Source organism: Brachycentrus maculatus, unplaced genomic scaffold (genome assembly GCF_059751285.1).
Source record: "Brachycentrus maculatus isolate JH-2025_06_01 unplaced genomic scaffold, ASM5975128v1 h1tg000387l, whole genome shotgun sequence".
Classification (NCBI taxonomy): Eukaryota; Metazoa; Arthropoda; class Insecta; order Trichoptera; family Brachycentridae; genus Brachycentrus; species Brachycentrus maculatus.
The window spans coordinates 655917-683766 of record NW_028281136.1 but is presented as its reverse complement, the minus strand read 5'-3'; the positions used below and the strand labels follow the sequence as shown (position 1 = coordinate 683766).

Here is a 27850-nt window from a genome sequence, read left to right as displayed (position 1 = left end):
TTTATTAAGTAACTTGCAATAGAATAGAGTTGAATGAAGACACTTTTGGACAAGATAATCGGATAGAACATATTCATGGAGGTATTTTCAATTTTATATATTTTTTTAGTTCTAAGTTCAGTCTTAAATATATTTAGTCATGAGAACAAATGTGCCTTTGGTATTAAAATATAATCATAATTACTAATTTCATTACCAATCTATCAGCTTCTTGGGAAAGTTCTGTCCTTTTTTATTACATGAAGATGTATAATATATCGCCTTAAGTGGATGTGTACATAATATATCGCCCGAGGCAGAAGGCAGAAAGCAATAAAGCCAATGAGTTAAGAATTTAAAATTTAATAAAAAATACATAATACTCTGGTTATTATTTTGATCACTTTGGGATTGGTTAGTTTTAAAACAATAACAGGCTGATAACATTAGAAAAAAAAATTTATATGTAATTTAGTACAAAAATATGTACAATTATTATTAAAAATAAAATAAAATTGAATTATTAATTCTTTGATGATCAGCTGCTTATTATTTAAGTTTAACAACGATTGGAAAAATATTTGGGAAGTATAATACAGTGTATTGTATACTGAATAGCATGAAAAGATTCAGAAAGAAATTTTAAAAAATCTATAAAACTCAAAAATAACTTAATCACCATCAATATGTCCTATATTCTCAAATAATTAATATGGTATACTGAAGACTTGTGCTGAATACTAACTAGGAATAAGAGAGTTTAAAGTACCTACTAGTAACTATCGGTATTGCCATAGCAATTAAAAATCCCTCCACCTACTTACTTATTTTCTAAGAATAATTGTCAGAAATTTTATTACCATATTGCGGGAATACACCATATTTTCTATCAATGTATAACCACCAGACAGTACAATAGGTGCATTATTTTGAAAAAAAATATACACCTTTGAGGGATTTTTCACAAAAACAGCGGTATATAAATTATGAGATAAATAAAAGGTGGGATTTTAAAACCGATTTAATATGATAACAATTTGCAAATCATAACATTGCCTGCAATTAGAATAAGCGAAATTTGCCATATTTTTATTTTCCTTCTCATAAATGTCTTTCCAAATTTTAAATCTACTTTTAAACAAGTCAATATGTACACAATATCATAAAAAAATCTTTTTAAATGTGTTATTTTACACTCCCTAATGATTTTTAAAAAATGGTGAGGAATGAGTGTTTTTGATTCACACTTGAATGAAATTACGGTAACCATGTTCCCGAACATGTCCTAACACTATTGTATTTTAAAAGTACCTATTTTTTCTTTTGCAACAGAATTGATTCAGATCTGAGAGAGTTAAACTATGCACATAAATTTGAAATTACTTTCAAAATGGACATATGTCAGCCATTTTATGTTAATGTTGTTTATTCTGCCATCGTAAAACTAATACCCAAATGCTCGTTTTGCATTCAAATCCAATCAACCCGACAATTATTGGTGAGAGAAACATTTAGTAACGGAGATAACATCTCGGGGGGCCATTTGCAAATTAGTTTATTGTCCCGCTCATTATCAATATGGTTATGTTAGAATAAAAAAACACGCATTTAAAATCAATGGCCAGCATTAGAAATACACAAATGTGACGGGAGTTTGCAGATTCCTATAAAATTAAAAATTCACACATGCCGGGTGATTGGATTTGATTGGGAAAGCGATAAAATAGGGAAATAAAAATATTTTTATGCAAATATATATTGTATTTATTCAAAATCTTTGTTTTTTTAATTATAAAATAATAAACATAGTATAACAATAATAAAAAATCTTAATATATTAAAGCATTCATGAAGATTCCTAAAAACATTTTTAAAATATGAACACACAAATTTGGTGCTTGGATTCTTCCAAATGGGATCTGTTACGTTTATTATTATATAGTAAAATAAATATTTGCAGGAGACGTAAAATGAACCAATAAGAAAAGGAGTTCAAATATATTTTTAAATATAAATTTGATTGCAGTGACATCTATGAAATAAAATTGTAACATTTCAAGCTCTCCTATATTGTTTTAACAGAATTAAACTGGCCTTTACAGTCTCAAAGGTATAATATCCTTTTTAAATCAAATATCTCTTATACTGCTTTCTTGAAACACTGAATCTCCAATCACTTACATAGTATTACAGCATAGTTACAAATTTAACACTACACACATATTAATTGAAAATTATTATCAGTTATCAGACAGTTCTTTGCAATACATAGTTGAGCAATTTTAATAAAAAAACTGTCTAGATTTGGTTGAAGTAAGGCACTTTTTCGAAGTAAGTCTTTACCTGCAGTTGGCACAGTCTGTGCCAGTTTAAATAGTGCCCATCGCGTATTTGACACACGGTTTATGCAGCGCATAGCACAGTACCCAACATTCAAATTTAAATTTCTTCAACCGACTACATATTGACATATTTGGCTTAAAAACACATCTCCTTCATACTGCTGACATCTCTGGAAATAATGCCAAGAAAAATATCTAATTGTAATATCTCCCTTCTCTACAGATTTCAATAAAAATGTTACTGATAGTCTTGTGATTTTTCATATTAATTTATTAGCCAATAATAACACATCGTGAGAAAAGTCCATTACATGACAAAATTGGGCTGTATTGATCTCAGCATCCGCCATAATCCAACAAAATATCTGGATCTTGTTTGGGAGAGTAATTTGGGTTTGCACAGTAAAAAATTTTGTTTTGCAGTAATTACAAAGTATATTAAATGTCATTTTCTTCGAAGCTTGAGTAGATAATGAATTATCTTAATGGTTTTTAACTAACATTATCTGTTATTGTAATAAAAAATAATGGTTCTCGGAAAAATTTAAAAATAAGTTTTTATAATAATAAATAAATATGTCACTATCCCGCTGCATGGCGGAAAGGTTCCAACTGATTTGAGAGCCATGATGGGATTAAAGATATGAAAAGTTTTAATTACACCAATAATTTTTTAAAATTTATTTTAAAAGGAATAACCCGCAAAGCGTCTATTTGAGATGCTTGTCTGCGGGTAGGATGGTCAGGATATATATAATAATATAATAAAACCCTCATCCGCACCCAATGGTGCATAGGGCACTGCGTCATATAAACGCAGTGTTATCTTGATCGTTTACACATGAAGGAAAGGTGATCAGGCCTCCGCTTCAGGTACCAGTCCAGGGTAATATTGAATAAATATGACAGTGAAAAAATCGCTTATATTTATTTTACCCCCCTTGGGAATCGAACCCGGGACCTCCAGAACGGTAGCCGAGCGTGCTGACCATTACACTACGGGGGCGGACAAACCTTGGTTACTTAGTTAATTGTTTTTTTTTTTGCACATATTTCTATTGACGATGATGGTCAGGATAGGGAAGGTAAATGTGAAAAATACACCACAAACACCCAGACCAATTGAAAATAAGTCTTTCTTGAATTCATTTTGCTATCGGCGGAAATCGAACCCGCGACACCAGTTTTGCAGTTGAGCATCTCAATAATAATAGTGTTAATAATCGTAAAAATTTACATATACATTGCATCCAATATCGCTCACTCCTTTAAAGAACGTCATAAATCAAAATACTTGATTTTTCAGGAGAACGTTTTTTAAGTTTAAGAATATAACACAATGTATTAAAAATAAATATCAAGCCACGTATTGAACTTTTTACCGCGCAGCAGATCTTTTTAGGTAAAACCTGAAGGTTTTTTCTCCATTTGAAAAATATTTAGTATATTTAAAAAAAATAATTTAACAATACCTTTTCTTCAAAATGCAAAAACAACACTTTCTGCCCTGTAGCGGGTAAATATTAAGTTAAAAATATGCCTCTTTTGCTGGGATATAGTACATTTTTTGGGCATTCTGAAAACATGCACAACTGAAAATGGTCGATTTTTGATTTAAGACGTTATTGAAAGGAGTGAGCGATATATATATTTAACTTCATTTTTTTTTTGTTTTTTACATTCATTCATATTATGGGAGAGACTTATTAAGCCACATTTTATTCAGATTGTTTGGGTTGAAAATACAGAGAAAAGATAAAGGCGTTAACTACGTAGTGCCGATAACTTGTAAGCACTTTTATTCCTGAGGACTGTAGCATTTTTAAACCGGTTGTGTATCTATATTATCAGGAATTCAATGATATCAAAAATAATATTGGTGAGATATTTTTTCTACAAGTAGTACAGTAAAGTTGCACTATGTATGTAGTAAGCACATCATCTTTTCACTATAATTCCAACTCTGATATTGTCAACATCTTTGACTCCCTCTAGAGAACTCATCATCTGGACTGATGTATTCATGGCATGAAGTACCAAAACACCCAGAGAAACGCTATTAGAATTTGAAGATTGTTTTAAAAGATCTATAGTTTATTCCCATCCAAATTCACAAAATATTTCGATACACTGGGGATGTAGTGATTAGAAAATCAAGCCGTTAGTTCAGCGATGGTGTTAGAATTGAATATCTCAATCCAGTAGCCATCGGGATCCTTAATGAAAGCCAGTCCCTTCATCTTACCGCTGTCTGGCCGCTTAACAAACTCTACTCCCAGCTTATCAAACCTGAAAATAAAATATTAGTAGTAGCAGCAATCTTAACACATTGTTTGCGGGAAACACTTAAAACTGACTTTTACATACTGTTGGTCGAGAGCGGGAGACGCTTATAAGCGTTCTATTTGCTTACTTTTGGTAGAGTGCGAGAGACACTAAAAAACATTGTACAGATGGGAATTGGGTTTGCGGTTACTTGTGATTAGTATACGAACCTAATTAGTATACCAATTAGGGTCTGGGTTGATGAAAAAACAATGTGTCAACACACTAAGGACGGGAAAAGTATTCATACCTTTTGCACTGGCTTCATTTCAAAGTCAGAATAAAAGAAATTAAATATTCAATGTTTTTATATGAATATTATGTACCAATCTCTTTGTTTAGGTCTTAACTATATGTACATAATTATCAAATCCCGTTGCCAGCGGTTCGCAGGCGTATAAAACATTCGTCCCAAATATGTTAACAGTAAAAGTAGCCTTAGCATATTTACTATTACCTTTCACAAGCCGCCGTGACGTCGGGCACCATGATGCCGATGTGCCCGTACCCCCGCGGCTCTGAATTCCCATTGTGATAGGTCGTCCCGTCGGTCTCCCCCCCCCAATTGTGCGTGAGCTCTAGCGTGGCTTTGCGAGAGAGCGCCCAGCGAGTGCGCTCCGCCGCCTCCGCGGGCACGTCCCCCGGTGCCTCGTAGCCCAGGAAGTACAGGGAGAAGCGCATGGACGGGAAGTCCAGCTTCTGCAGCAGGGTCATGCCGAGGACGCGCGAGTAGAACGGCAGGGTCACGCGAGGATCCCTGATACGGTACATGGTCTGTTGGAATAGGAATTCCTGGAAAAAAAAAACAATAATAAACTTATGTTATAGAAGTACAAAATAAAAGGCAAAATAGAGGGTCGACGAGGTGTGGGCAGAAGGTAGATCTCCTGGCTCCGGAATATACGGGATTGGACGGGGATCAGGACTGTTTAGATCTGCCCGAGACAAGGACAATTACTCTCAAGTGATAGTCGACGTCGGGGGGACCTGACATGACACAAAAGAAGAAGATAAAAGTACAACTATATTTAAAATAAATAAATAAACATCTTATACAAAAAAGGGGCGATTTGTGGGAAAATCAAAATGGCAATATTTTAAAATTATTCACTGACAAAATTTAGATACAAAATATTTGGAGGCAAGGTCCTGTGCTCCAGATTCTGGGTTATAGAATTGGAATGTATGTAAAGGATACAGAGGACGTAAATGAAAGAGATCAGGGTGAAGAATGTTACTACAGCAAGGAAATAATTCCGGTGGCAACAATATCGCCAAAACTACATAAATGTCAGTTATAAAATGAAGAGTGATTTGGCGTTCCATCCTTTCAGCCTACACCCGCAGTGATCAATCGATGAGATTAAAAATATGTTTTACCTTGGTATCAGCATCTCGCACACTGCAGAGTTGATGTGCTTCTTCGGTAGATAGACCACCTTCCTCAGCCATGATTCTAAAATCAAATAAAAAATATCATTCACTATTTGGGAAATACAATAGTTAAAAAAAGTGATATACAGTGAAACCTCTATCTATCGTTTTTAAAGGGACCTATTAAAATAAACTATGAATGCCTGAAAACAATGAATGCGGGATTAAGAGGTCAATACGCAAGTAGATATGACCGAGTAAAGATACCGTCCTTCCAATCTGCATAATCATTCGTGGGCTAAAATTCTAAGAAGAATACGTATTTCAGATGCAAATGTATTTATTTAAAGGAAAATACACACCTGAATAGAATTTTAAAAAATACTTAAGTTTATTGATCAAAATTTGTTTTTTAACTGTTTTATTTTCGTAAGTCAATAGTATATTTTCGGCTTTGCAATTGTATTTTTTCAGCATCGGTTATTGAATGTGCATTGTAAAAGTTTTCTTTCAAAAAGTGTGCATGCTTCTGGAAATGCAGGTACAGGCAGCGGCTCCTTTTCATCAATATCGACCTCTCCTGCTATCGGTTACACAAGCTTTCCATAGTTTCTATCCCATACGTTGCCGTTGAATGTAAGAAAATTTGACCCACACTAGATGATCCCTCCTGTTCCCAACACAGATTCAAATAAAAACATATTGAATTAGCTAGAAGAAACAAAAATCCACTAAATGATCTATAAACCTTGTACATAATAAGCAAGGTAAATAATAAATGCAATTCCCATCTAAAAAAAAAAAATGTAAGAAAATTTAAAAGAATGTAAAAAAACAGACAAAATGTATCAAATATGCAGCTTAATTCGAACGATAAATGCGGTAAATGGTGATACAGAAACGATCGATGCGGTTTAGTTTAGTATGAAATTAAGTCGGGATAGAAGACATAAACGACACATCCGGGAAGACGATTATTCGAGGAACGATAGATAAAGGTTTCACTGTATTTGTAATTGTACAGGTATAGCTCAAGTAACCTCCTCCAAACCTTGAAATTGGGTAAAGAGAAGTATAATGAATATTAAAAGCTGTTCACTGTTGCATTTGTCAAGGCTTTTGATTGTGTAGAATTGTGGACTATTTTATATTTTATATACACCACACTTAGGAAAACATCTATGATGCTACAACAGCTATCAGATTCATGACTTGATTCAGTTATCAGATTACATGACTTGTTCTATCAATTATTTTTATAAAATTTAGGGCATCACCAATTCGCTTCTCACATATATATTTATTTGAATAGCAGCCATCTTTGTCCTACGCAATAGCAATAAAACCCATAGTAGTAGGTTCATTCAGAAAACCAATATTCCAATCCTCATTACCAACTTATATTTTTTTTTGCTGACCACATTTTTCTTTTAACCCTTATCCGCATCTAATGGTGCATAGGGGACTGCATTGTACAATGTAGTGTTATCTTGATCGTTACTTATATGAAGGCAAGGTAATCAATCAAGTTATTAAATAAATAGTGTGAAAAATCACTAATATTCATTTTGACCCTCCCCTGGGAATTGAACCCAGGGTCTCCAGCAATATAACTTAACTTACTAACCATTACACCACGGAATAGGACTCATTATTATAATTAATTTACAACATTTTGAGTGTGTCCAAATACTTGTTCACAAATCTGGATTACATCCAATTAGGAGTTATTTTTTACATTATTGGTTGTCAATCGTGGGTAGAATTGGTGAATGTTACACGTGTGTAAAGCGATCACTTAAACCAGCCTATGACGGTCGAAAACCCCGTATTTACGGGAAGTCTGGGCATTTGCCCAGACTTCCATATTTTTCTTCATCTATGTTGAGATGTCAAAAAATAATATAATTACTTTATTTATTTATTTTTATCAACAATCTTCCACTTCTAACCGTTATACATATTTATTGGTAATAACTCGGATTGATGCAGTCGTAACTTGAACATTGATCACACGAAGGCACGATAATCAATGACTTGTCAAACAAATATAAGAGTTAAACAAACTTTTTGACCTTGCCGGGGATCAAACCAAGGACCTTATGCACGGTATCAAAATGTGCTACAACAACATGCGGTATGGAAATATATGCACGAACCCAGCTCGGGTCTTATCATTAAAATATTAATAATAAATAACGAAACACTGATAAGCCGCGATTACCGCGATAAACAACTGGGTAAAATAATTCGAACGTGTAAGTTACCTACTGACATGTGGCATACACATGTGTTTGCAATTGAATATTAAGTTGTAACATACCTTCTAGAAATGTAAAAGTAATTAGTATAATATGCGATCTGATGCACTTTTCCGAATGCAGTATTTTCAGTATTCACAGATTAGATCCCTTTAGACGGACGACATATTGCGACGATTTCTACGATCTCCGGACCAAATCGGCCGACAGCGCGAGATATCGTCCGCGTCAATATATAAAAGACCCCGTTGGTCGCTATGACACGTCGCGACAGACGGTGATCGCTAAAAACATTCGAGCAATCAATCTCTCGTGGGTAGTATTAATATTCGATATGACAGTTCGATCGAGCCGCAAAACAGAAGTGATTTGCGTTTTTTTTTTGGCGATACGAAATTTGTGGAACGAATGGATAACGAGAGAATGACTAAGAAAATATATGTGGCGAATGTGAGCGGGAGAACAGAAGACGGCCGAAAAAAACTTCGCACGACCAGATCAATCAGAACCTAAAATCTGGTGGTGTCAAAAGTCTGCCTAATCGGAGGACATGTATGACTAGATGTATGGATGTGAAAGAAACTAGGAGTGTGTGTTAGGACAGAAGAGTGCGGGGTTCCATCCTCTCTGCCTACAAACGGCGTAATGGTAGTAGTAGTATTGTTTACCTTTTGCAAATAAAAAACAATAATATTATAATAAATTTAAATAGCAATAATATTATTCCATACTTATTGATAAAGCTAAAGAAGTATTTCTTTTTGTTTTTTTTTAAGAGCTATCGTTTAGTCCTCGAGCTTCTTTTTTGTTCGTTTAGCTTTTTTATAATACGAATATCATTGCTGAGTTATATGAAGTAATTCATTCTTCATTCATAGGCGAAACTCCTCTTTGACTATAGAACATTAAAACGGAGAAATCGACTGATAAATCCAATTGTGGGTGGGCAAGATTACTGTATGGCCGGGAACTCAAACCTAAGCTCAATCGGCCGATCAAACGCGAACAATAATCGCCGGCGCATATCATCCGTCTGGAGACCGCTAGTTAAAGCATGTTCGTAAATTGTTCGGATTATTGCAAACGTCAAAAGCTCACTAGAGACATTTCGGGGTAGGTTGTATATTTTATTATTCTTGATTTTTCGTGCGGAAACATAAATCCCAAAAACATGGGATTAATTGTGACAAATAAGACATTTTCCAATTTTTTTACAATAATATCATTCCGCGCATGCTTTCCTGCAAGTTGATTTACAGTAATTTTCAATTACAACGGCTCCATACACTGATGTACGTAAAGTGAGACTGCAATTTTTTTATTATATTGAAACTGAGAATTTCTCAACTTCATTAAATTGAATACTGACTACTTCAAGTTGCTATTCTATTTGCTGCTTTAGGAATTCAATCGATATATTTAATAAATCTATAATGAATTTCGTCAAAGTAATAATTCAATGGTATTTTATGAAAAAAAAAACTCATTTGGTTACCGGCAGAAAAACTCACATTAAAAAAAAATATGTAATATGTTTTTCTCAAACAAATTTCTATAATAATGACGGGAAAATGAGTATCCTAGTTTGAATCCAACCTACCCACAAAAAAATTGACAAATATTAGAGCGTGTTCGTAAATTACGCTGCATTATAGAACAGAACAAACATTGCCGCTCGTACGTTGTCTTCAGCTCCGTTACGGCGCGAGGGAACTAAATACTGTTTTGATTTCCTTGATAAATCACAAATCACTCGCAAATATCGTCACAAGATAGCTCACACTACAGGTAATCCGTTTACTTACCAACCCATCTCGTGTTATTGCGTATTTCGTCTTATTGGCGTCCTCAAAATCTGCCGCCGAGGAGGCCATCATAGATGATAGCATTTTGTCATTTTTTAACAACATAACCTCATTTGCTTGTTTGTCATTGAAAATACGCAAATCCGACGAATATAAAACCTTACAAGTAAAACGACCGGCAAAGGATTTAATCCTGAAATAGAAGCATTAATTCGATTAACGGGTAATGTATTTCTACTTCGTTTAGTTCGAACGCTCGTAGGCGGGATTTCGTGACATATTTTGCCGCTCTCGGGAATTTTTTTGACTCGCATTAATGTTTTTGGTTTATTTTAGAGAAAAATGCCGGCGGCAAGAGGTGTAAAGCGATCGGCTTCCAAGGCGGAAGCAAAACCGGCGGCGGGAGCATCTAAAATAAAGAAGAAACAAGGTAAATCGGTTTTCCATACCCACAACCGCCTTAACGCGCAGTGTTTATAAACTTATTTTCGCATTGTCCGCGTGGATTTTCGCAATGAAAAATAATAAAACAATTTGCTGAAAAGAATAATGCTAACCGCAACGATCTCGTAATAATTATTTGAAATATAATCAAAGCATGGTTTTTTAACTGACAATCAACAGTTTGTGTGATATTATTTTCTTATATTAATTAAGGTGTTTACTTGCAAAGATGGCGTAATCTAAAAATAGAATATGAAATCAACTAACTCCAAATTGTTTACTTTTTTTATTATTATTATTTCAAAATATATTGAACTCAATAAAAATTTTCTTGGAAAATTAAAGCAAAAATGTGACTGACACAAAAGTGTTATGCAGTTTCCTAAATGAGATTTAAAATGAAGCAAGGCAATTTAAAGGTGATTACCATGTTCTAGAATTTTCCAAACACATAAAAATATAAATAAAAACAAAGATATAAGAAAGGAATGTAAGGCTGAACAAGGGATAATTGAACAGATTAGGAAGAGTGGACATGTGGAGCGAATGGATAACGAGAGAATGACTAAGAAAATATATGTGACGAATGTGAGTGGCATTCCATCCTCTCTGCCTACGGCGTGATAGTAGTAGTAGATATAAATATTGGTGAGATGAAATAAGCTTTTTACTGTGCAGAAACTCATTTGTATGTGAGGTCCGAATCCTGGATTATAATTACATGAGAAACACCAGAAAATATCATTTTCATTCTATTAATTTTGCTTATAAAAAGTTTTTTTTCATCTCACCAATAGATGTCTCTAGTGAAATTGTATGATTCAAGCGCTATGTTTTATAAACATAGGTAGCTGATTGATGATATTATTCCAGGATACAGATGTCAGTAGAGCCATGACGCGGTATAGTTACAGTTGACCCTAACCCGGGGTCACTGGCTCCATGAAAGCATTTTTATTTATGGTTCACAAACAATGAAATACATGAAATACAAATAAATGTATACGTTTTTCATCAATAGATGTGAACACAACTAATTTAAGGATGTAGATAAACGCTTAGGTTTTGAATACATGCCTAAGAAAAGTTTTCTTTTTTGTCTTTTTGTTAATTTTTTAAATGAAATGTTTTCACATATCACTCACTCCTTTCAAGAACGTCATAAATCAAAAATCGTATATTTTTAATTGTGCATGTTTTTATAATGGCCAGAAAATGTACTATATCCCAGCAAAAGAGACATATTTTTAACTTAATATTTACCCGCTCTACAGGGCAGAACATGTTGTTTTTGCATTTTGAAGAAAAGGTATTGTTTAATTATTTTTTTAAGTAAACCAAACATTTTTCAAATGGAGAAAAAACCGTCAGGTTTTACTTAAAAATATCTGTTGCACAGTAAAAAGTTCAATAAGTGGCTTGATATTTATTTTGAATACATTGTATTATATTTTTAAACTTGAAAAACGTTCTCCTGAAAAATCAAGTTTTTTAATTTATGACGTTTTTGAAAGGAGTGAGCGATATGTGTAGGTCCTCACCAAAACGTTACATAAAATAATATATGATTTTAAGTGTGAAATTGTAATAGTTTTAGGTTAATGACCTGACGATGGAATGATTTTCCAAAACCGGTAGTCACGAATAAGTGTTTATAAAAAGGGTATTACACAAAGCAAACAATGTATGATAAGGAAATTAGAATCACGCCCTAGTTGAGCGATGAATGGGAGTGAGATAGTAAGGAGTGTGTGTTGCGTTGCAGATGGCGCCAAGGCCCCGGCGGGGAGCTCCGAGCTGAAGGGGCTCACCAGGAAGGGGGAGGTGTTCACCACGGGGCAGGGGGACGTGGGCCAGCTCGGGCTCGGGGAAGACCATCTTGAGAGGACCAGGTACCTACCAGACTACTAGATCTTCCTTATTCCAATAACAGTTGATCCAAATTTTTCCTCTTTATAATTTTTTATAAAAACCTTGTATTGCAGAAATTAATTGTATAAATTTTATTGTGAAAGATTGGTATAATCTAAAAAAAAACATAATTGACAAAGAGAGGCAAGTACATTCAGTCTTAATTATGTATTAGTCTAGATTTACAAATGGCTTCAATGATAAAATGAAAAAATTGAAAAAATCAATCATTAATTTCCACTTCAAGCCAGCTGTTTTGGATGCTGCCAAATTGCGAATACTTTAAAGATATTAAGTTGTCCTCTTCTTGCCTCTTAAATCAAGACATTGTTTTAGAAGAATGCATAAAGCAACTACTAAAATGTTTTGCGTCTCATACGTAAACAACGGTAGATGCAATTTGCCTTGCGCAAATCAGCAAATTCATAAAAAAATGTTTTAATGGCTCCCAATAATTGAAGTTCTAGAGTATAAAGATTTTGTTGGGTAATATATCCAAAATTCAACACGGTTTTTGAATTGAATTCTACTTTTATTTACATATATATGATAATATATGACACATTTTGTCTTAACGTGTCACATTTTATCATATATATGTAAATAAAAGTAGAATTCAATCCAATAACCGTGTTTAATTTTGGAAATATTAGCCAACAATTCAATATGGAATTCTACCAACTGTCTGCAGTTACAATAAATATAAAGATTTTAGTCTTCTCTTCCTCATTACTGAGGGTTGTGACCCGTGTGGAAGCCAGAAAGATTTAAGTAACAGATGAAGATTCACGTTTACAGATATGCGTAGAGAGTGACAGAAACTTCCGCTTTGAACCAAATTGACTCGCACGGTTCTATGAACGTATTTGGATATTTTTCTATTTATATATTGCATGACTCATCAAAATACTAACACAAAACATATTGATGCCAAACAAAAGAAAAGCATTTTACTGAGAAAAAATACGTTATCTTTGTTATTTGAGATGTTGTGACATTAATTTGCATCAGCATAAATCTAATGTCTCTGAATTTGTTAACCTTACTGTGAACTCGACAGTTTCGGGGGTGACTGTTGCTTTATGATGCAAATTCTTCCTTTTATAAATACCAAATTGTATGAAATAAAATAATAATATTAACTTGTGTAAAAATATGACGATATGTGATTTAGAAAGCAAAAATTATCGCTTCTTAAGGAGTTACCAACCATCGGTCAATCAGAACACTCGTCACTCTTTACCGGGGACTTAAGGACGGGAAGGGTATTTTCACTTTCGCGTCGACCTCATTTCAAAGTCAGAAAAGAAGCAATTATTTAATGTTTTTATATGAATGTTGTGTACTAATATCCTTGTTAAGGTCTTAACTATATGTACACAATTATCAAATCCCGTCGCCAGCAGTTTGCAGGCGTAAAAAACGCCTTTCTGAAATGTGTTAATGGATAATTGTCAGACGGGAGGAATATCTAATTTAACATACTCGACCTATAAAGGACTATTAGACTATTAGACTCGTTTTGTGTTTATAACAGCCGATATAATCAATACTTTCATTCATCATTTTCTTTGGGAAAATTCGCCTTCGTAAATACGTTGTTTTCGTAAGTTGGTAATGATTGGCGTCACAGAAATGATGGACTTATTTTAATATTGGTAACATTGCTAAATTATTGGCGGCTCTATTTATTATGTCTGGTCCACCCTCCCCTTATATTTGTGTAACACAAATGGTAGTGTAGTGGTAAACAAACAATCCACACTACTACTATTACAGCTCTATAAACCATATGACGTCATAAAACGTTAGATGATGGAAATTTGATGACGTATGCGAAGGCACGTTTTTCGTTTTATTCAAATATCTAAAAATGATTAAAGAAAACACTTGTTTTTTACCACTTGAGTTTTATTATAGACTACACGTTTCAGAAGTTTAACTTCCATCATTCAGGTCTGTATAATAACTGTTATTATACAGACCTGAATGATGGAAGTTTAACTTCTGAAACATGTAGTCTATAATAAAACTCAAGTGGTAAAAAACAAATCTGATGATGTCGGTAACGACGTCTGATGTCAAACCAGTCGGTAACGATGTCAAACCAGTCTGATGATGTCGGTAACGACGAAACCCGGTCGCTGGTCAAATAAAAATAAAGTGGAAAAGCTAAAAATATTGGTTTTAATCTAATAATATATTAAAAAAACAAGTGTTTTCTTTAATCATTGTACCATGTCTTACCACAAAGTTAATGCCGAAACAATAAATAAAATACAAATATCTAAAGTTTAAACCTTCATATCTCCCTTAGTTCCCTACAGATTTCAATAAGAATGATACCGATAGTCTTGTGATTTTTCAAATTAATTTATTAGTCAATAAACCAACATCGTGACAAAAATCTATTGTTCACCTGCCAATATTGAGCTACCGATAATGTGCGTTCTTGTTCTCTCCATAATGCGTAATGCGGATGTGTTATTCCAGATTCACTCACGTGAAGGCTCTGCGCAACATCACGGACATATGCGCCGGAGGGATGCACACCGTCGCCATCGATGCTGAAGGATCGGTGAGCCCTCTACACAATCCACCTTTATGCAGTCCTCTGTTATTAACTTCCGTTTTTCACTTATTAGCTTTTTATTATTAAATTTTGTAGTAATATGTCGGGCCCCTTAATACAGGGCGACAATAAGGTAATATTAGAATGAATATATATGCTACCATTTAGATGATACGAGGTAAAGTGATGGATACACGCTGTTTTGAAATTGAATAGTCAGTATTTAGAAGGAAATATATGTACATATAAAGATATATAAATATCGTATGAGGAGCTGAAGAGGATGGCGCATAATATTAACCTTTCCTCCCGTATGGACGTAAATAAATGTCAGTGCGAATTTTCTTCAGGAGGGAGTATTGACGTTAGTGAACGTCCAAGTCCGTCTGTCAGTTAGTATGATTTAACGTGTATAGCAATGACATCTGTGGATATTTCTATGTAATTTTGTCTTAAAATAAAACCTAGAGATGGTGAGTATTTTTTATTATTATTTTTAATAATTTCTCACTTCATAATACGTATATTTTTTGGAAAAATAATTAATATAAAATGAACCCACTCTCCAGAGTAAGTCGGACATCAATTATTGTACCCCCGGAAAGATTAATTATTCTATTAGTCTATTTAGACCGGAATGGCGAAGGAGGTGTCATTTGTTACTGCGAACCAATCCGCAAGATCGGATGCGACTGCATAGTAGATGATGTCTCAATGTACCGGCGTGGAGTTTGGTGTCTCACATTGTGTGTGTGTGCGCGCGCAGGTGTGGACATTCGGGTGCAACGACGAGGGCGCGCTGGGGCGCGACACGGAGCAGGCGGGCGCTGAGTGGGTGCCGGGGCGCGTGGCGCTGCCGGGGCGCGCGGTGGGCGTGTCGGCGGGGGACAGCCACAGCGCGGCGCTGCTGGCGGGCGGGCGCGCCTTCGCGTGGGGCTCCTTCCGGGACTCGCACGGCTCCATGGGGCTGACGCCGCGCGGGCCGGAGCGCGCGCCCGTGGAGCTGCTGCCGGGCCGGCGCGTGCTGCAGCTGGCCTCGGGCGCCGACCACCTCGTGCTGCTGGCCGAGGGCGGCGCCGTCTACACCTGCGGCTGCGCCGAGCAGGGCCAGCTCGGCCGCGTCACCGTGCGCTCCTGCGACCGCAACAGCCGCAACGGCATCAGTGAGTATCCCCTCCCCCAACATCCTCTCACTCGCTAAATACAGCAGGCCCTCTATTATCCGAATGCCCAATATTTACCTTCTGTTCAGACTAGTGGAGCGTTCAAATCACACTACAGAGAATCTCTAGGGTATTTTTATTAAATAAAACAACATATCGTAGTCGTACAGGAGAAAGTGACTAACTAACAAAACGTAAAATGTTCAGGAGGGCCATTTAACTCACTTTTGCTTGGCATCAAAATAAACATCAATGCAGTTAGTCATTTTGAACAAGTCAATGTATTATACTTCCAAGTTTGAAATCCTTTGGGATTATTTTTCAGGGCAATATTAAGCTAGAATAGATATCAAATAGTCAATGATCAAGATTTTGTAAAAAATGCACTTGGTCACTTTCTCCTGTATGACTACGATATATATAAAGTGAGATTTTAAATGTATTTACCCAACTTTTTTTAAAGGAATCACATATTTTAGTTGGTTGAGATTTATTTATTAAATAATGACTAAGTAAAAAGTCTGGCAAACTCTGTAAAAGTATCTTCTCTGGCACAGGAATATCCACGGTCAGCCCATTCTAGGCGTGTAGTTAAGGCAGACACCGCGCTTGACTGAGGAATACTTGTACTGGTTCTGCGTCAAACATTTCTTGGTATGTAAGCAACTGGCGCTATGTTGGCGCGGGAGGGATAAGTGGACATTCGGATTATAGAGGTCCTGCTGTATGACCATTCATGGTTTACTTCAAAAATTTATATTATTGGGACGAGAAAGGTATTTCTCGTTGGGCAATTGATGCCAAGCCGAGGCCAAGGCCAACTAGAGTATTTTAAACTTCTGCGACCTCATTTCAAAGTCAGAAAAGAAGGGTTCATCCAATGTTTTTATATAAATATTATAGGCCAATCTCTTTGTTAAAGATATTGAAAATTTAACAAGTGAAATAGGAATGGCGGTTTTGTATTTTTTATTAAATATTTTGTGGTTGGAGCGCTACGTTCAGCGCAGTCAAGGATAACTGGAGAAGAGTCATTGCTTCTGCAAGGGTCACAACCCTCAGCAATGAGGAATAAGATTAATTTTTTTTTTCTTTATAATATTCTTTTGCATTTTACAATAGAATATAATTACAAGTACAAAAAAAATATGTAAATACAAAAAAAGATCCCACAAAGGCATAGGCCTGTGTGTGGGTATTATATTTTATGTTACTGAAAGGGCACTGGCAAGAAACAATAGAAATTATCAGAAATAAAATTAGATTAAAAGTGTTAATATAAACGACAAATATTTGATTTTAACAGAAAACACAAATATGAAAATGCAAAAAGTTAGCAAATATTTACTATATAAGTTATACCTTTAAAAGAAGAAGGAACTTAGATCTGTTTTTTTTTTAAATATATAATTTAAGCAAAATTTTAAATGGAAACAAACTTAATGTCTAACATATAGTCTTTGTTGTATTGTGTTTGAGTAATGTGTGGTGTGTTTGTGTGTGTGTAGACTCGCTGCTGGTGCCGGCGCCGCTGACGCTGACGCGCGAGGCGGCGCGCTTCAGTGCGGTGTGGGCGGGCGCGCACTGCACGTTCGTGCGGCGCGAGGCGCGCGCCGGGGAGCTGCTGGCCTGCGGGCTCAACAATTACCTGCAGCTGGGAGCACCGCGCGCCGGCCCCATCTTTGCGCCGCTCGCGCCGCCCGCCTTCCGAGGCGCGCACTGGACCGCCGTGGCCGGCGGCCCGCACCACTCCCTGGCGCTCGACGCCGACGGCCGCTGCCACGCACTCGGCCGCCGCGAGTACGGCAGGTACCTATCCATGCTCATCATTAACTCCGTCTTACTCCTCATTACTGAGGGGTGTGACCCTTGTGGAAGGCTTCTCTCTGCAGTACCCCAACATCTCGCTGCCCGCCTCAAGGTAAACCTCATGGTGGACCAGATCCTCAACCTGCCGGGTAACTTCACGCTCTCCCGCTGCCTACTAATCTAATACTTACTTCTTCTCCATCTTACTCCTCATTACTGAGGGTTGTGACTCTTGTGGAAGCAATGACTCTTCTCCAGTCATCACTTAACTGCGTTGCACGTAGCGCTCCAACGGTCTATCGTATGGGGGATCATCCTTTCCCTCTCTTCCCCTCCAGGCTACCCATCACAACCAGTCGCTATCCTCTTTGCCACGATCAAAGAGCTGAAGAATCCGTCGTGTACAGACACTGGCCGAGCGAGTTGAGCCATCCAAGTGCAGTTCCTGGCGAATGGACTCGTTGGTGCGTCTAGGTGTCCATGGAAAACATCACATTTCAAAAGCATATATTTTTCTCCTTTCTGCGGCTTCTATGGTCCAGGTTTCAGCAGCATAGAGAAAAATGGAGTGAACCAAACTCCCGACAAACTTTATCTTGGTGATGTTACTCATAACCGAGGAGATACTAACATTTAGCTTGACACTCACACTGGAGACTTGCTCGTTCCAGGCTGGGGCTGGGAGAGAACTGCGAGGACGCCACGCAGCTGACGCTGGTGCCGGCGCTCAAGGACAAGAAGTGCGTCTCCATCTCCTGCGGTTCCGCCGCTTCCTTCGCCGTCACCGACACTGGTGAGTCCGCACCCACTACCTCTCACTGATCAGAGATATCCTTAAACGCAAATATGTTTTTCAATTTATTTATGTACCAATTTGTTTAATGGCGTTTGAAAATGATGCGGAATGCATCAAAACACGTGTCACAATAGATATTAACACACTTAGGACGGGAAAGATATTTAAATCCGTTCAGTCGCTTGATGCTTAAGGACGGGAAGGGTATTTTTACCTTCTGCGCCAGCCTCATTTCAATGTCAAAAAAGAAGGAATTATTTAATGTTTTTATAGGAATATTATGAACCAATCTCTTTGTTAAAGCCTAAACTATATGTGCACAATTATCAAATCCTGTTGCCGGGAGTCTGCAGGCGTAAAAAACACCCGTCTGAAATTGTTGAGAAATAGTGGTATTTATTAAGTAAAAATTAAATTAAAAACCATTTTGTTTAGATAGGAAATAAAGTAATAATTTAAGGAAATACAATTTTTCTTAATAATTATGTTCTGACTTGCTTCTACAGAAATGTGAAGAGCTCTACAGACAAGTGTATAGTAAGCGCGGTCCGTCCATACATGCTGTGGATGCGCCGCATCCCTTGCATTTTAGAGTAAAAATATTTGGACTTCTATCCGTAAACAGCAATACTGCAATTTAAATATTTTGGTATTTCTACAGTGACCTTAATATGAATTTTTTTTTACAAAAACGCCGCTTTCCAGACTATACAAATATTATTATTATAAAACATTGTGCATATATCGTCCCGTCTCAGCGTACGCGCAGCAAACGACACGATACAAAGATTGCGGGCGAGTCTAAATACACATACATTCACAAATACTGTGAAATGCGTAAAACGCACGTACGCAGGAAATACTTGGACTGGAAGCGATGTGTAAACCACATGCAGTGCTAGAACCTACGTTCTTTCCGCGCATGCGCACTGAGATCCGCAAGCCAACATCCATATAAACTGTATACGATATTAATGACAGCATCCAACATACAAAAAACGTCTTTAATACCAATTTCTATAATGAACAGAATCACATACTCTATTGGATTGTTCTTAGTGCGCGCGTTGCTTTGACAGTTTGCTGCTTTTGAGCTCGAATACTAAAGTCAAATTGTTATTAAATATTATTAACCTGCGATTTACTTCATAATTTAAATAAATAAAAATGAACTGATCATGTTTTGTATCTGTAATTATTGATTTATGGATTTATGGATGTGGCGTCTAGATGTGCATATTTGATATCTAGTACGTAGTAAGTACGAGTATAAACATTTGATGTCCAGCATCCCTTCTACAAAAAGTCACCGCCCGCCACTGGTGTATAGCCATTATGCTTACGTTTGGGTTTAGTATCCTATTCAAATAGATGCCTGAGGCGAATACTGGGTATAAAGTGGTATGACTTCGTCAGGAATGACGAAGTGAGGAGAAGAACTCAACAGCCCCTCATACTGGAAGTCCTGAAGAGAAGAAGGTGGACATGGTTGGGACATGTCCTTAGAATGCCACCTGAGGGCATCAATCCCTCGTGTCTCTTCTTCCAACCCCGAGGATTCCGGCGCCCCGGAAGGCCGCTGAAGACCATTCACCGACTATACTCAGCGGAACTTCGAGACGCCGGACTGACCTGGGAGGAAGCCAAGGAGATGGCGCGTGACAGAGTGACTTGGAGACGACTCGTGTTGGCCATATGCTCCACCTAGGGAGCGAACATGGATAGAAGAAGAAGATCCTATTAAAGCGCTAGAATGAAATTAAAAGTGTTTGTGTTGCAGGCGAGGTGTGGGTGTGGGGCATGGGCAGCTCGGGGCAGCTGGGCACGGGCGCGGAGGAGGACGAGGCCGAGCCGCGCCTCGTGAGCCACGGCAAGCTGCAGGGCCGCAGCTGCCTGCGCGTGAGCGCCGGCGGCCAGCACACCGTCCTGCTAGTGGTGAGTGTGTATTAGGCACCCCCTACACAATTGGTTTATGTCTTTAAATACTACGATTCTTGGAATTCTTGGAAACTTTTCGGATTGTATCATATTTGATGGATTTTACCTACTACTTATTTCCTGCTATCCCGACCTACGACAATTAGGGGCGTGGTTTATTAAAAAAACATTCTATTTACCAATTTCAAGGGTCAGTTTTATATGTGAAACGTTCCAGTTATTTTAGTTAGCGAATGAGTACAATTTTTCCTGTACTTTTCATCTAGTCTTCATTATTTTATATTAAAATACCATGAAAACGTGATTTGAGTGAAACTGAGCGATCTAAAATAATTTGATTGAATTCAGAAGGGTTAGCCCAGGTTAAAATAGCAAAATTAAATGCTTCCAGTGCGCAGTCCAAACAAAAATTAAAATATTTTTCGAATCTGGTTCTTATAAAAACCGCCTAAGAATGTCTCACCGCAAGTCGCAAAGACTGAATTTCAGTTAATGAATCATTAAAGTATAGTCTCAGTATGTTTTTAAAGCTATCTGCTGATTTTTATGTGTTTTTTCAACAATAAAATATAACTTAGTAGACATTAGTTTGAAAATGCCATAGCCAGGCGAAACAATTGTCACAATATTAATTTTTGTGTTTTTTAAAAAAAAAATACAACTTAGACTCAAAATCAGTGTTTGATTTAACATTCAATCTCTTCTTCTCCGTCTTATTCCTCATTGCTGAGGGTTGTGACCCTTGCAGAAGCAATGACTCTTCTCCAGTTATCCCTTGACTGCGCTGCACGTAGCGCTCCAACCACCGAGGTGCCTGCTGCTGCCTTAACTTGATCGGTCCACCGTGCAGGGGAACTTCCTCTCCCTCTCTTTCCCTCCAGGCTATCCATCACAACTAGTTGTTCCATTCAACTAGTTGTAACATTTAATACATAAATTAAAATGGAGTTCTACAAATTAAACGCCAAATCTATTACCAAATAAATATAGGCAGGAGAGTAGTGCCTACCCTGGATTACTCGCGTTCCATATAGAAACATGACTAGTGCCTACTGTGCCCTATCCTTACCCTACCCTACTACTAATAAACTAAAATCTGATCACCCGTCGGTTTCAGGCCAACACGGAGGAGACGGAGGATGCCGTGGCGGAGCCCGCCGCCGGCACAGCGGAGGTGACGGACGCGGCGCCCGCCGTCTCCATGGAGGTGGAGGAAGGGGAGGGAGACAAGAAGGAGGAGGAGGAGGATAAGAAGAAGAAGAAGGTCCCCGCGCGGAGAGGTCGCAAGGCCTCCACCGCCTCCACAGAAGGGAAGCCGCAAGCCTCCTCCAGCGTGAGTATAGTCGCTTGTTAACATCACCCACTGCTGGCTAATGTGTCTTAAAGACGGAGACTGACCGGAGCATTTGGTCGCAACGTAACACGTTACGATGCGAGTATTCAGGCAGTCAGTACACCGGGCCGAGCGCTCTATTCATAGTTTCGGATGCTCGCCGCGAGCGATGTTATGACGAAATGCTCCGGTCAGTCTCCACCTTAAGATAAATTGTATGTCATTGGATTCCGGCGGGGGCGAGTGGAAGGATGATTTCAATTCAATTTATTCCATAATCTATACAAACACGACAAACTTACATTTAACCTGTTAACCGGGAAGTTCACTTTTTAACTACGCAACAAACAACGGGCACAAACTCTTTCACTAGGACGTGTCAGTACGTCAAAGTGGCCCCCAAATCATGGAGCCACTCTCGAGTCTATGTACTTCGCACCGAGGAGTTATAAAGAGTTCTCAGTACGCAGAACAAATCCTAACATTTTCAGTGCGCTACCACTGACCACGGAGAGCTTTCAATGTACATTGAAAGCTGTCCCACCGCATGCCCAGATCTGATACAGAAGCATCTAGGCTTCCTGACAGATCTGCTCTTGCTAAGCAATTTTCTTTTTTTTTTAACTAAGTTGCGAAATTTATTGACGATGTGAAAGAATATAAAATTGTATCCCGATTTTACTCTGAATTTACACTTAAAAGCTTTCAATATACCTGTCACTGCCAATCTAAATAAATACAAGATTGTAAATCCGTCACCAAATTTTCTAGAAGTACCCCAGTGTAGGCAGTGAAAGGGATTAGTATTTAGTTCAATTAGTTAGCTAGCTTTCAATGTACAAACAATCGGTACATTTTTGTACATGTAATTATACTATATTGTGAAATGCAAAAATAAAATTCTTTCCAGAAACAAAATGGCGGCAGCCCCGTGCCCGAGGAGGCCGAGCAGGCCGAGCAGGAGACCGAAGAGAAGGACGGGGACAGCAAGCCCGAGGGGGGGGAGGGGGCGCCACCGCCCGCGCAGGAGGACAAAATGGAGGTGGGGGGCGAGGAGCGCACGGAGCCCCCGGAGCCCGCGGAGCAGCAGCAGGACAAGGCAGCGGAGCAGCAGGCCGACAGTATGTGTGTTGGGTACTTGGCTTGCTTCTCTACCTAACCCACTAACCACATAGCACATTCGGGATGTTGTACATAATGTCAGGAATTCTGCACTTAAACTCCGCCTCATATCCGGGCTATCCATATATCGCTCACTCCTTTCAAGAACGTCATAAATCAAAAAATCAGATTTTTGGAGAACGTTTTTAAAGTCTAAAAATATAACACAGTGCATTAAAAATAAACATCGAGCCACTTATTGAACTGTTTACTGTGCAACAGATCTTTTAAGATAAAACCTGAAGGTTCTTCTTCCATTTGAAAAATATTTAGTACATTTAAAAAAAAAAATTTAACAATACCTTTTCTTCAAAATGCAAAAACAACATTTTCTGCCCTGTAGCGGGTAAATATTAAGTTAAATTATGCCTCTTTTGCTGGGATGTAGTACATTTTCTGGGCATTCCGAAAACATGCACAACTGGAAATTGACGATTTTTGATTTATTACGTTCTTGAAAGGAGTGAGCGACATGTAATATAATTGATAATTGAGGATGAAATTTCAAAGACGGGTCACTTTTAGGCACATTTCGTTACATGAAAATATTGTGATCAAGTCGTGGTGGTTAGCACAATTGGCTAACATGCTGGGCTGACGTGTCGGGTTGTGGTCCCGTGGTTAGTGTCGCAGACTCTTAAGTTAGAGTTTCTCGGTTCGAACCTACTCTACCACAATTTGATACCTATTTCTAATAATGAGCCGCTTAGGCTCACAGAAATAGTATGAAATTGAAATTTTTGTGTAAATAATAAAAATCTTTTAACTAAAAAAAAAATGCTTGTCCCGGGTTCGATTCCCAAGGGAATAAAAAAAAATAGGAATTTTTCACTCTAATATTTATTCAATATTATTTTAACCGTTACTCACATGAATGCAAGGTGCTCCTGCGCTTCAGGGGGCACCTTGAAAGGTGAAGCGCAGGAGCACCCTGCATTCATGTGAGTAACGATTAAGATGACATTGCATCAATACGATCCGGTGCCCTATGCACCATTGGGTGCAAACGAGGGTTAGAAGAGAAGAAGAACACACAATACACAGGCATTCTTTACAATGCCTGAGTGTTGTGCGCAATGTTAGTAAATGCATAATTCCTGCTAATTTCGCACAATGTCCCAAGTGTTAAGCTTAATATCCGGGCGTTGTTCACAATGCCCGGATGTTGGTGGCTGCATGAACCATCTTGCCAAATTTTAGCACCACTCTTTGCTTGAAACTGCATTCTTTTATGTGTTTTCGCACGACTTTTTGTTGTCTGACTGTTTTATTGTTGTAAAATGAAAGGTATGGATAAGGGAAATAATTTATTGGTCTTTATTGTAATGGTCAGCACGTTCGGCTACCTGGAGGTCCCGGGTTCGATTCCCAGGGTGGGGTCAAATAAATATAAGTGATTTTTTCACTCTAATATTTATTCGATATAACCTGGACTGGTACCTGAAGCGGAGGGCTGATCATCTGTCCTTCATGTGTTAACGATCAAGATAACACTGTGTTTATATGAAGCAGTGCCCTATGCACCATCAGGTGCAGATGAGGGTTTGAAGAAGAAGTAATACTAATCAGGATCGTTGTTGCATGATAAAATCCAATATGGCAGGTCTGATTCATAACAATTGCTCGAAGACTGGTCGTATATATTGTCCATTAGCGAGTGTCGGATCGTTGTGATGACTGGCCATTTTTTTTATTTTAACTGTGAAATGTTCTTGGTTTTGGTGTTTTTGTGTTTGTTTTTTTTTTTTTTTTAATATAAATTATGTATAGAATTTCCGTTTGTCTTTCAAGCATGATTGTTTTTATTATAATCCTGTTTATTTATTCGGCTAAAAGTTGAAACACCTGTTTATATGAAATTTCCTCAAATCAGTCAAAAGCTAATTTCTTCACAGAACCTTTTCCGATGTATGAACATTTTAAAATCCTTTTTTAACAGCGCTTGTGCACTATACGGAATTTTACTCTCCGGTTGTTTTACGGTCCAATGTAGCATGAAAAAATAACGGATGATTGGCTTGTGCACTTGCCCGTCTTTCTCCGGATCGGTGCGCTCAATATGAACTCAGTGTCAGTTTACTGTCAACTTCGTAGTAGTTCTGCCGGACAGAAAAATTCCGTGTAGTGCACAAGCGCCCTAAGGTAGTAATGTTTTTTTTTTATAACCATAAAAATTTTAAAAAAAAAAATTCGTATACCGTTGTCTCACTTTATTTTTTTTTTAATGTGACTAATCAAAAATTTTTATTATAAAAAATTACAAATCAAAACTTAAAATAAATGATAATTATTAAAAATGATAATTTAAAAAAATGCTCAAATCAAAACTAAACTTATTGTTAGACAGTAAGCACAAGCACTAGTGTACTATGAATGCCACTTTTAATTTAACAATGCTATTAACCAGTGCATGATAAACCTATTTGTTATGTGTAATTTCTGTAGGTTAATATGTACGTAAGTTATGTTTAAAAATATGTTTATCAAGTCTTTGAAAGAAAATACCCCACAAAAGTCAATTATGAGCTAATACTTGAAAATATTAAAAAAAAAATTGGTTTCACAAATGAGAAAAGCTTTTATTAAGCAGACTCTTTCCATTTGTATGTGAGGCCCGAATCCAGATTTAGACACTTTCAAAATGTTGTAAATACTATATATACTATGTCTGGTGACTCCAGCGGCCGCGCCCCCCCCCAGCGGGCCAAGCGAGGCGCACCCCGCGGCCGACGCGGCGGCGGCCCCCGAAGCGTGCCCCCCGGAGGCCTCCCCCATGGAGACCGGCCTCCCGGAGAGTTGCCCCCCGGAGAGCGGCCCCCCGGACAGCTGCCCGGCCGCAGAGCCGACCGCCGGGAGCCCCGAGAAGCGGCGCGCTAGCGAGGAGCTGCCCGACCAGCCGCCCGGCAAGCGGCCGCGCGCCGAGCTCGCCAACGGGGCCCTGCCCTCGTGAGCTCCGCCCCCCCCGCGCCCCACACCGCCCCACACCGCCCCACACCGCTCCACACCACACCCCACACCGCCCCACACAACCGAGTGACCACGCCGTACATTCAACAACGCCAGTTTCTTGTTCTCCTCCAAAGTAGCGCATCTCACTGTCTGACAGCCGGTTCGTGCATAGTTATTGGTTGAAGGGCTTAACTTTTGCTGTTTCTTCATATTATTTATTGATAACATTCATTTAAATATAGAAAAGAAAAAACAAACTGTCGCATTTTAAGAAAATTGCTGAAATATTTCAATGACATTTTCAAATTGTAAAAGAAAAACACTTGTTTTTTACCACTTTAATTTATTTTATTACGACTAGTTTCGGAAGCTATGCTTTTTCGACTTCAGAAACATAAAGTAGTCGTTATAATAAAATAAAATCGAGTGTTTTTCTTTTACAATTTCATCATGTCTTATCACAAAGTGAATGCCGAAACAATAAATAAAATATGACATTTTCAGTGTTGGAATCTTTGTACACAAATACTGGATTTGATCCCGGACAAGAGGATGTTATCAACATTTTTATTTTTATCTCTACAAGAAAATCCGATTTGTGTTCGAAAATTTAGACATGTGTACTCGAAATATCGGGAAACAGACCTTCAAATGTGGTGTCGCAAGAACCATTTTCCAATTTCGTCCAAAGTAAATGCATGTAGCGCAACCCAATGTATGGCCGATATTATTGTACAAGTCACTTGTTAGAGGCCGCATTCTGTAAACATTTTGGAGTGTCGGTCCCGCACGTCACCCTAGCTTGCCCCGACCATTGCCTCTGGATTTTAAATTCTGACACTGTTCAACTTCTCTACTAATGTGCAAAGGCAAAGAGCCGCTAGTTAAAAACGGTCGTTTTGAGATAAACGCGTTTATAGTAAACTTTAAATGATGATTTTCGCCAATACATGTATCAAATTAATACAATTTTGCGGCTACTTGGATAATGAATATCTCGGTAAAGGAAAGAGATAGAGCAAAATCTGTGATTGTATATGATAGAGGCCAGTTATAAGAATGCTTTGAGCCGTGTTACGCCAAACAGCCGCAATTTGAGTTACGGCTAGTTGCCTTTACACACACATAAGTTTACAAGGAGCGCATATTGTGAAAACAGCGAAGATTCGCTTATAACACATCAAAATCATTCATCAAAGAAAGTCAATTGTTTAATTTGTTCGCGGCTTCATTTTTTTTCAACATGTAACTCCAAAGGACCAAAATCTGACAAAGGCACTTCTAACACTAGAACCTACAAATAGTCGTTAAAAAGATAATATATTAAAATTCTCAAATTAAGAAAAAAAAAATAAAAAACTTACTTTTTCTTTCTAAAATAATACATTTGTTCGAGAGTATTTTTAATATTTTAAAATTGTGCCACAATTTTCTTCTTCCTTTTTTTTTGAGTTTGACGATTTGGGTACACGCGGTCACGTCTCCGAATGTTCGCTGTTCGCGACTTTGAAAATATTTATTATACTAAGATGAATCGGAATGTTATAAGTTTACGTTTTTAAGATGTTATAAATAAAATATGCGCATAATTCTTATTGTTCGTTCAAAATTAAATTTAAGTGGTATTTTTATGAAATTTTAAATAAAATAAATAAAAAAAACATTTATTTTTCTCAGACTTGATCTAC

General features: G+C 37.6%; 2 protein-coding genes across 9 annotated transcripts; one reads left to right on the top strand and one right to left on the bottom strand.

The window, feature by feature from the left end:
* The first annotated feature begins 62 nt into the window (after positions 1-62).
* On the top strand, positions 63-27823 carry Rcc1 (Regulator of chromosome condensation 1). Of its 3 annotated transcripts, none has more exons than XM_088270513.1 (11): positions 63-81; positions 10423-10516; positions 12296-12422; positions 14935-15019; positions 15780-16176; positions 17685-17985; positions 18657-18778; positions 20562-20716; positions 21837-22052; positions 22963-23173; positions 25895-27521. In XM_088270513.1, the coding sequence occupies exons 1-11, from the start codon at positions 76-78 to the stop codon at positions 26161-26163; spliced, it is 1983 nt and encodes a 660-aa protein (XP_088126639.1). In that variant the 5' UTR covers positions 63-75; the 3' UTR covers positions 26164-27521. The 3 variants fall into 3 exon arrangements, with proteins under 3 accessions (XP_088126639.1, XP_088126640.1, XP_088126641.1); XM_088270514.1 differs by lacking the exon at positions 63-81 and adding an exon at positions 9933-10069 and having other exon boundaries at positions 25895-27823; XM_088270515.1 differs by lacking the exon at positions 63-81 and adding an exon at positions 10163-10309.
* Positions 4398-9084, bottom strand: Glo1 (Glyoxalase 1). Of its 6 annotated transcripts, none has more exons than XM_088270521.1 (4): positions 9013-9084; positions 6027-6102; positions 5104-5438; positions 4398-4610 (listed from the first exon to the last, which is right to left on the bottom strand). In XM_088270521.1, the coding sequence occupies exons 2-4, from the start codon at positions 6096-6098 to the stop codon at positions 4475-4477; spliced, it is 543 nt and encodes a 180-aa protein (XP_088126647.1). In that variant the 5' UTR covers positions 6099-6102; positions 9013-9084; the 3' UTR covers positions 4398-4474. The 6 variants fall into 6 exon arrangements, with proteins under 6 accessions (XP_088126647.1, XP_088126643.1, XP_088126642.1 ...); XM_088270517.1 differs by lacking the exon at positions 9013-9084 and adding an exon at positions 8344-8572; XM_088270516.1 differs by lacking the exon at positions 9013-9084 and adding an exon at positions 8288-8335.
* Positions 27824-27850: the final 27 nt, after the last annotated feature.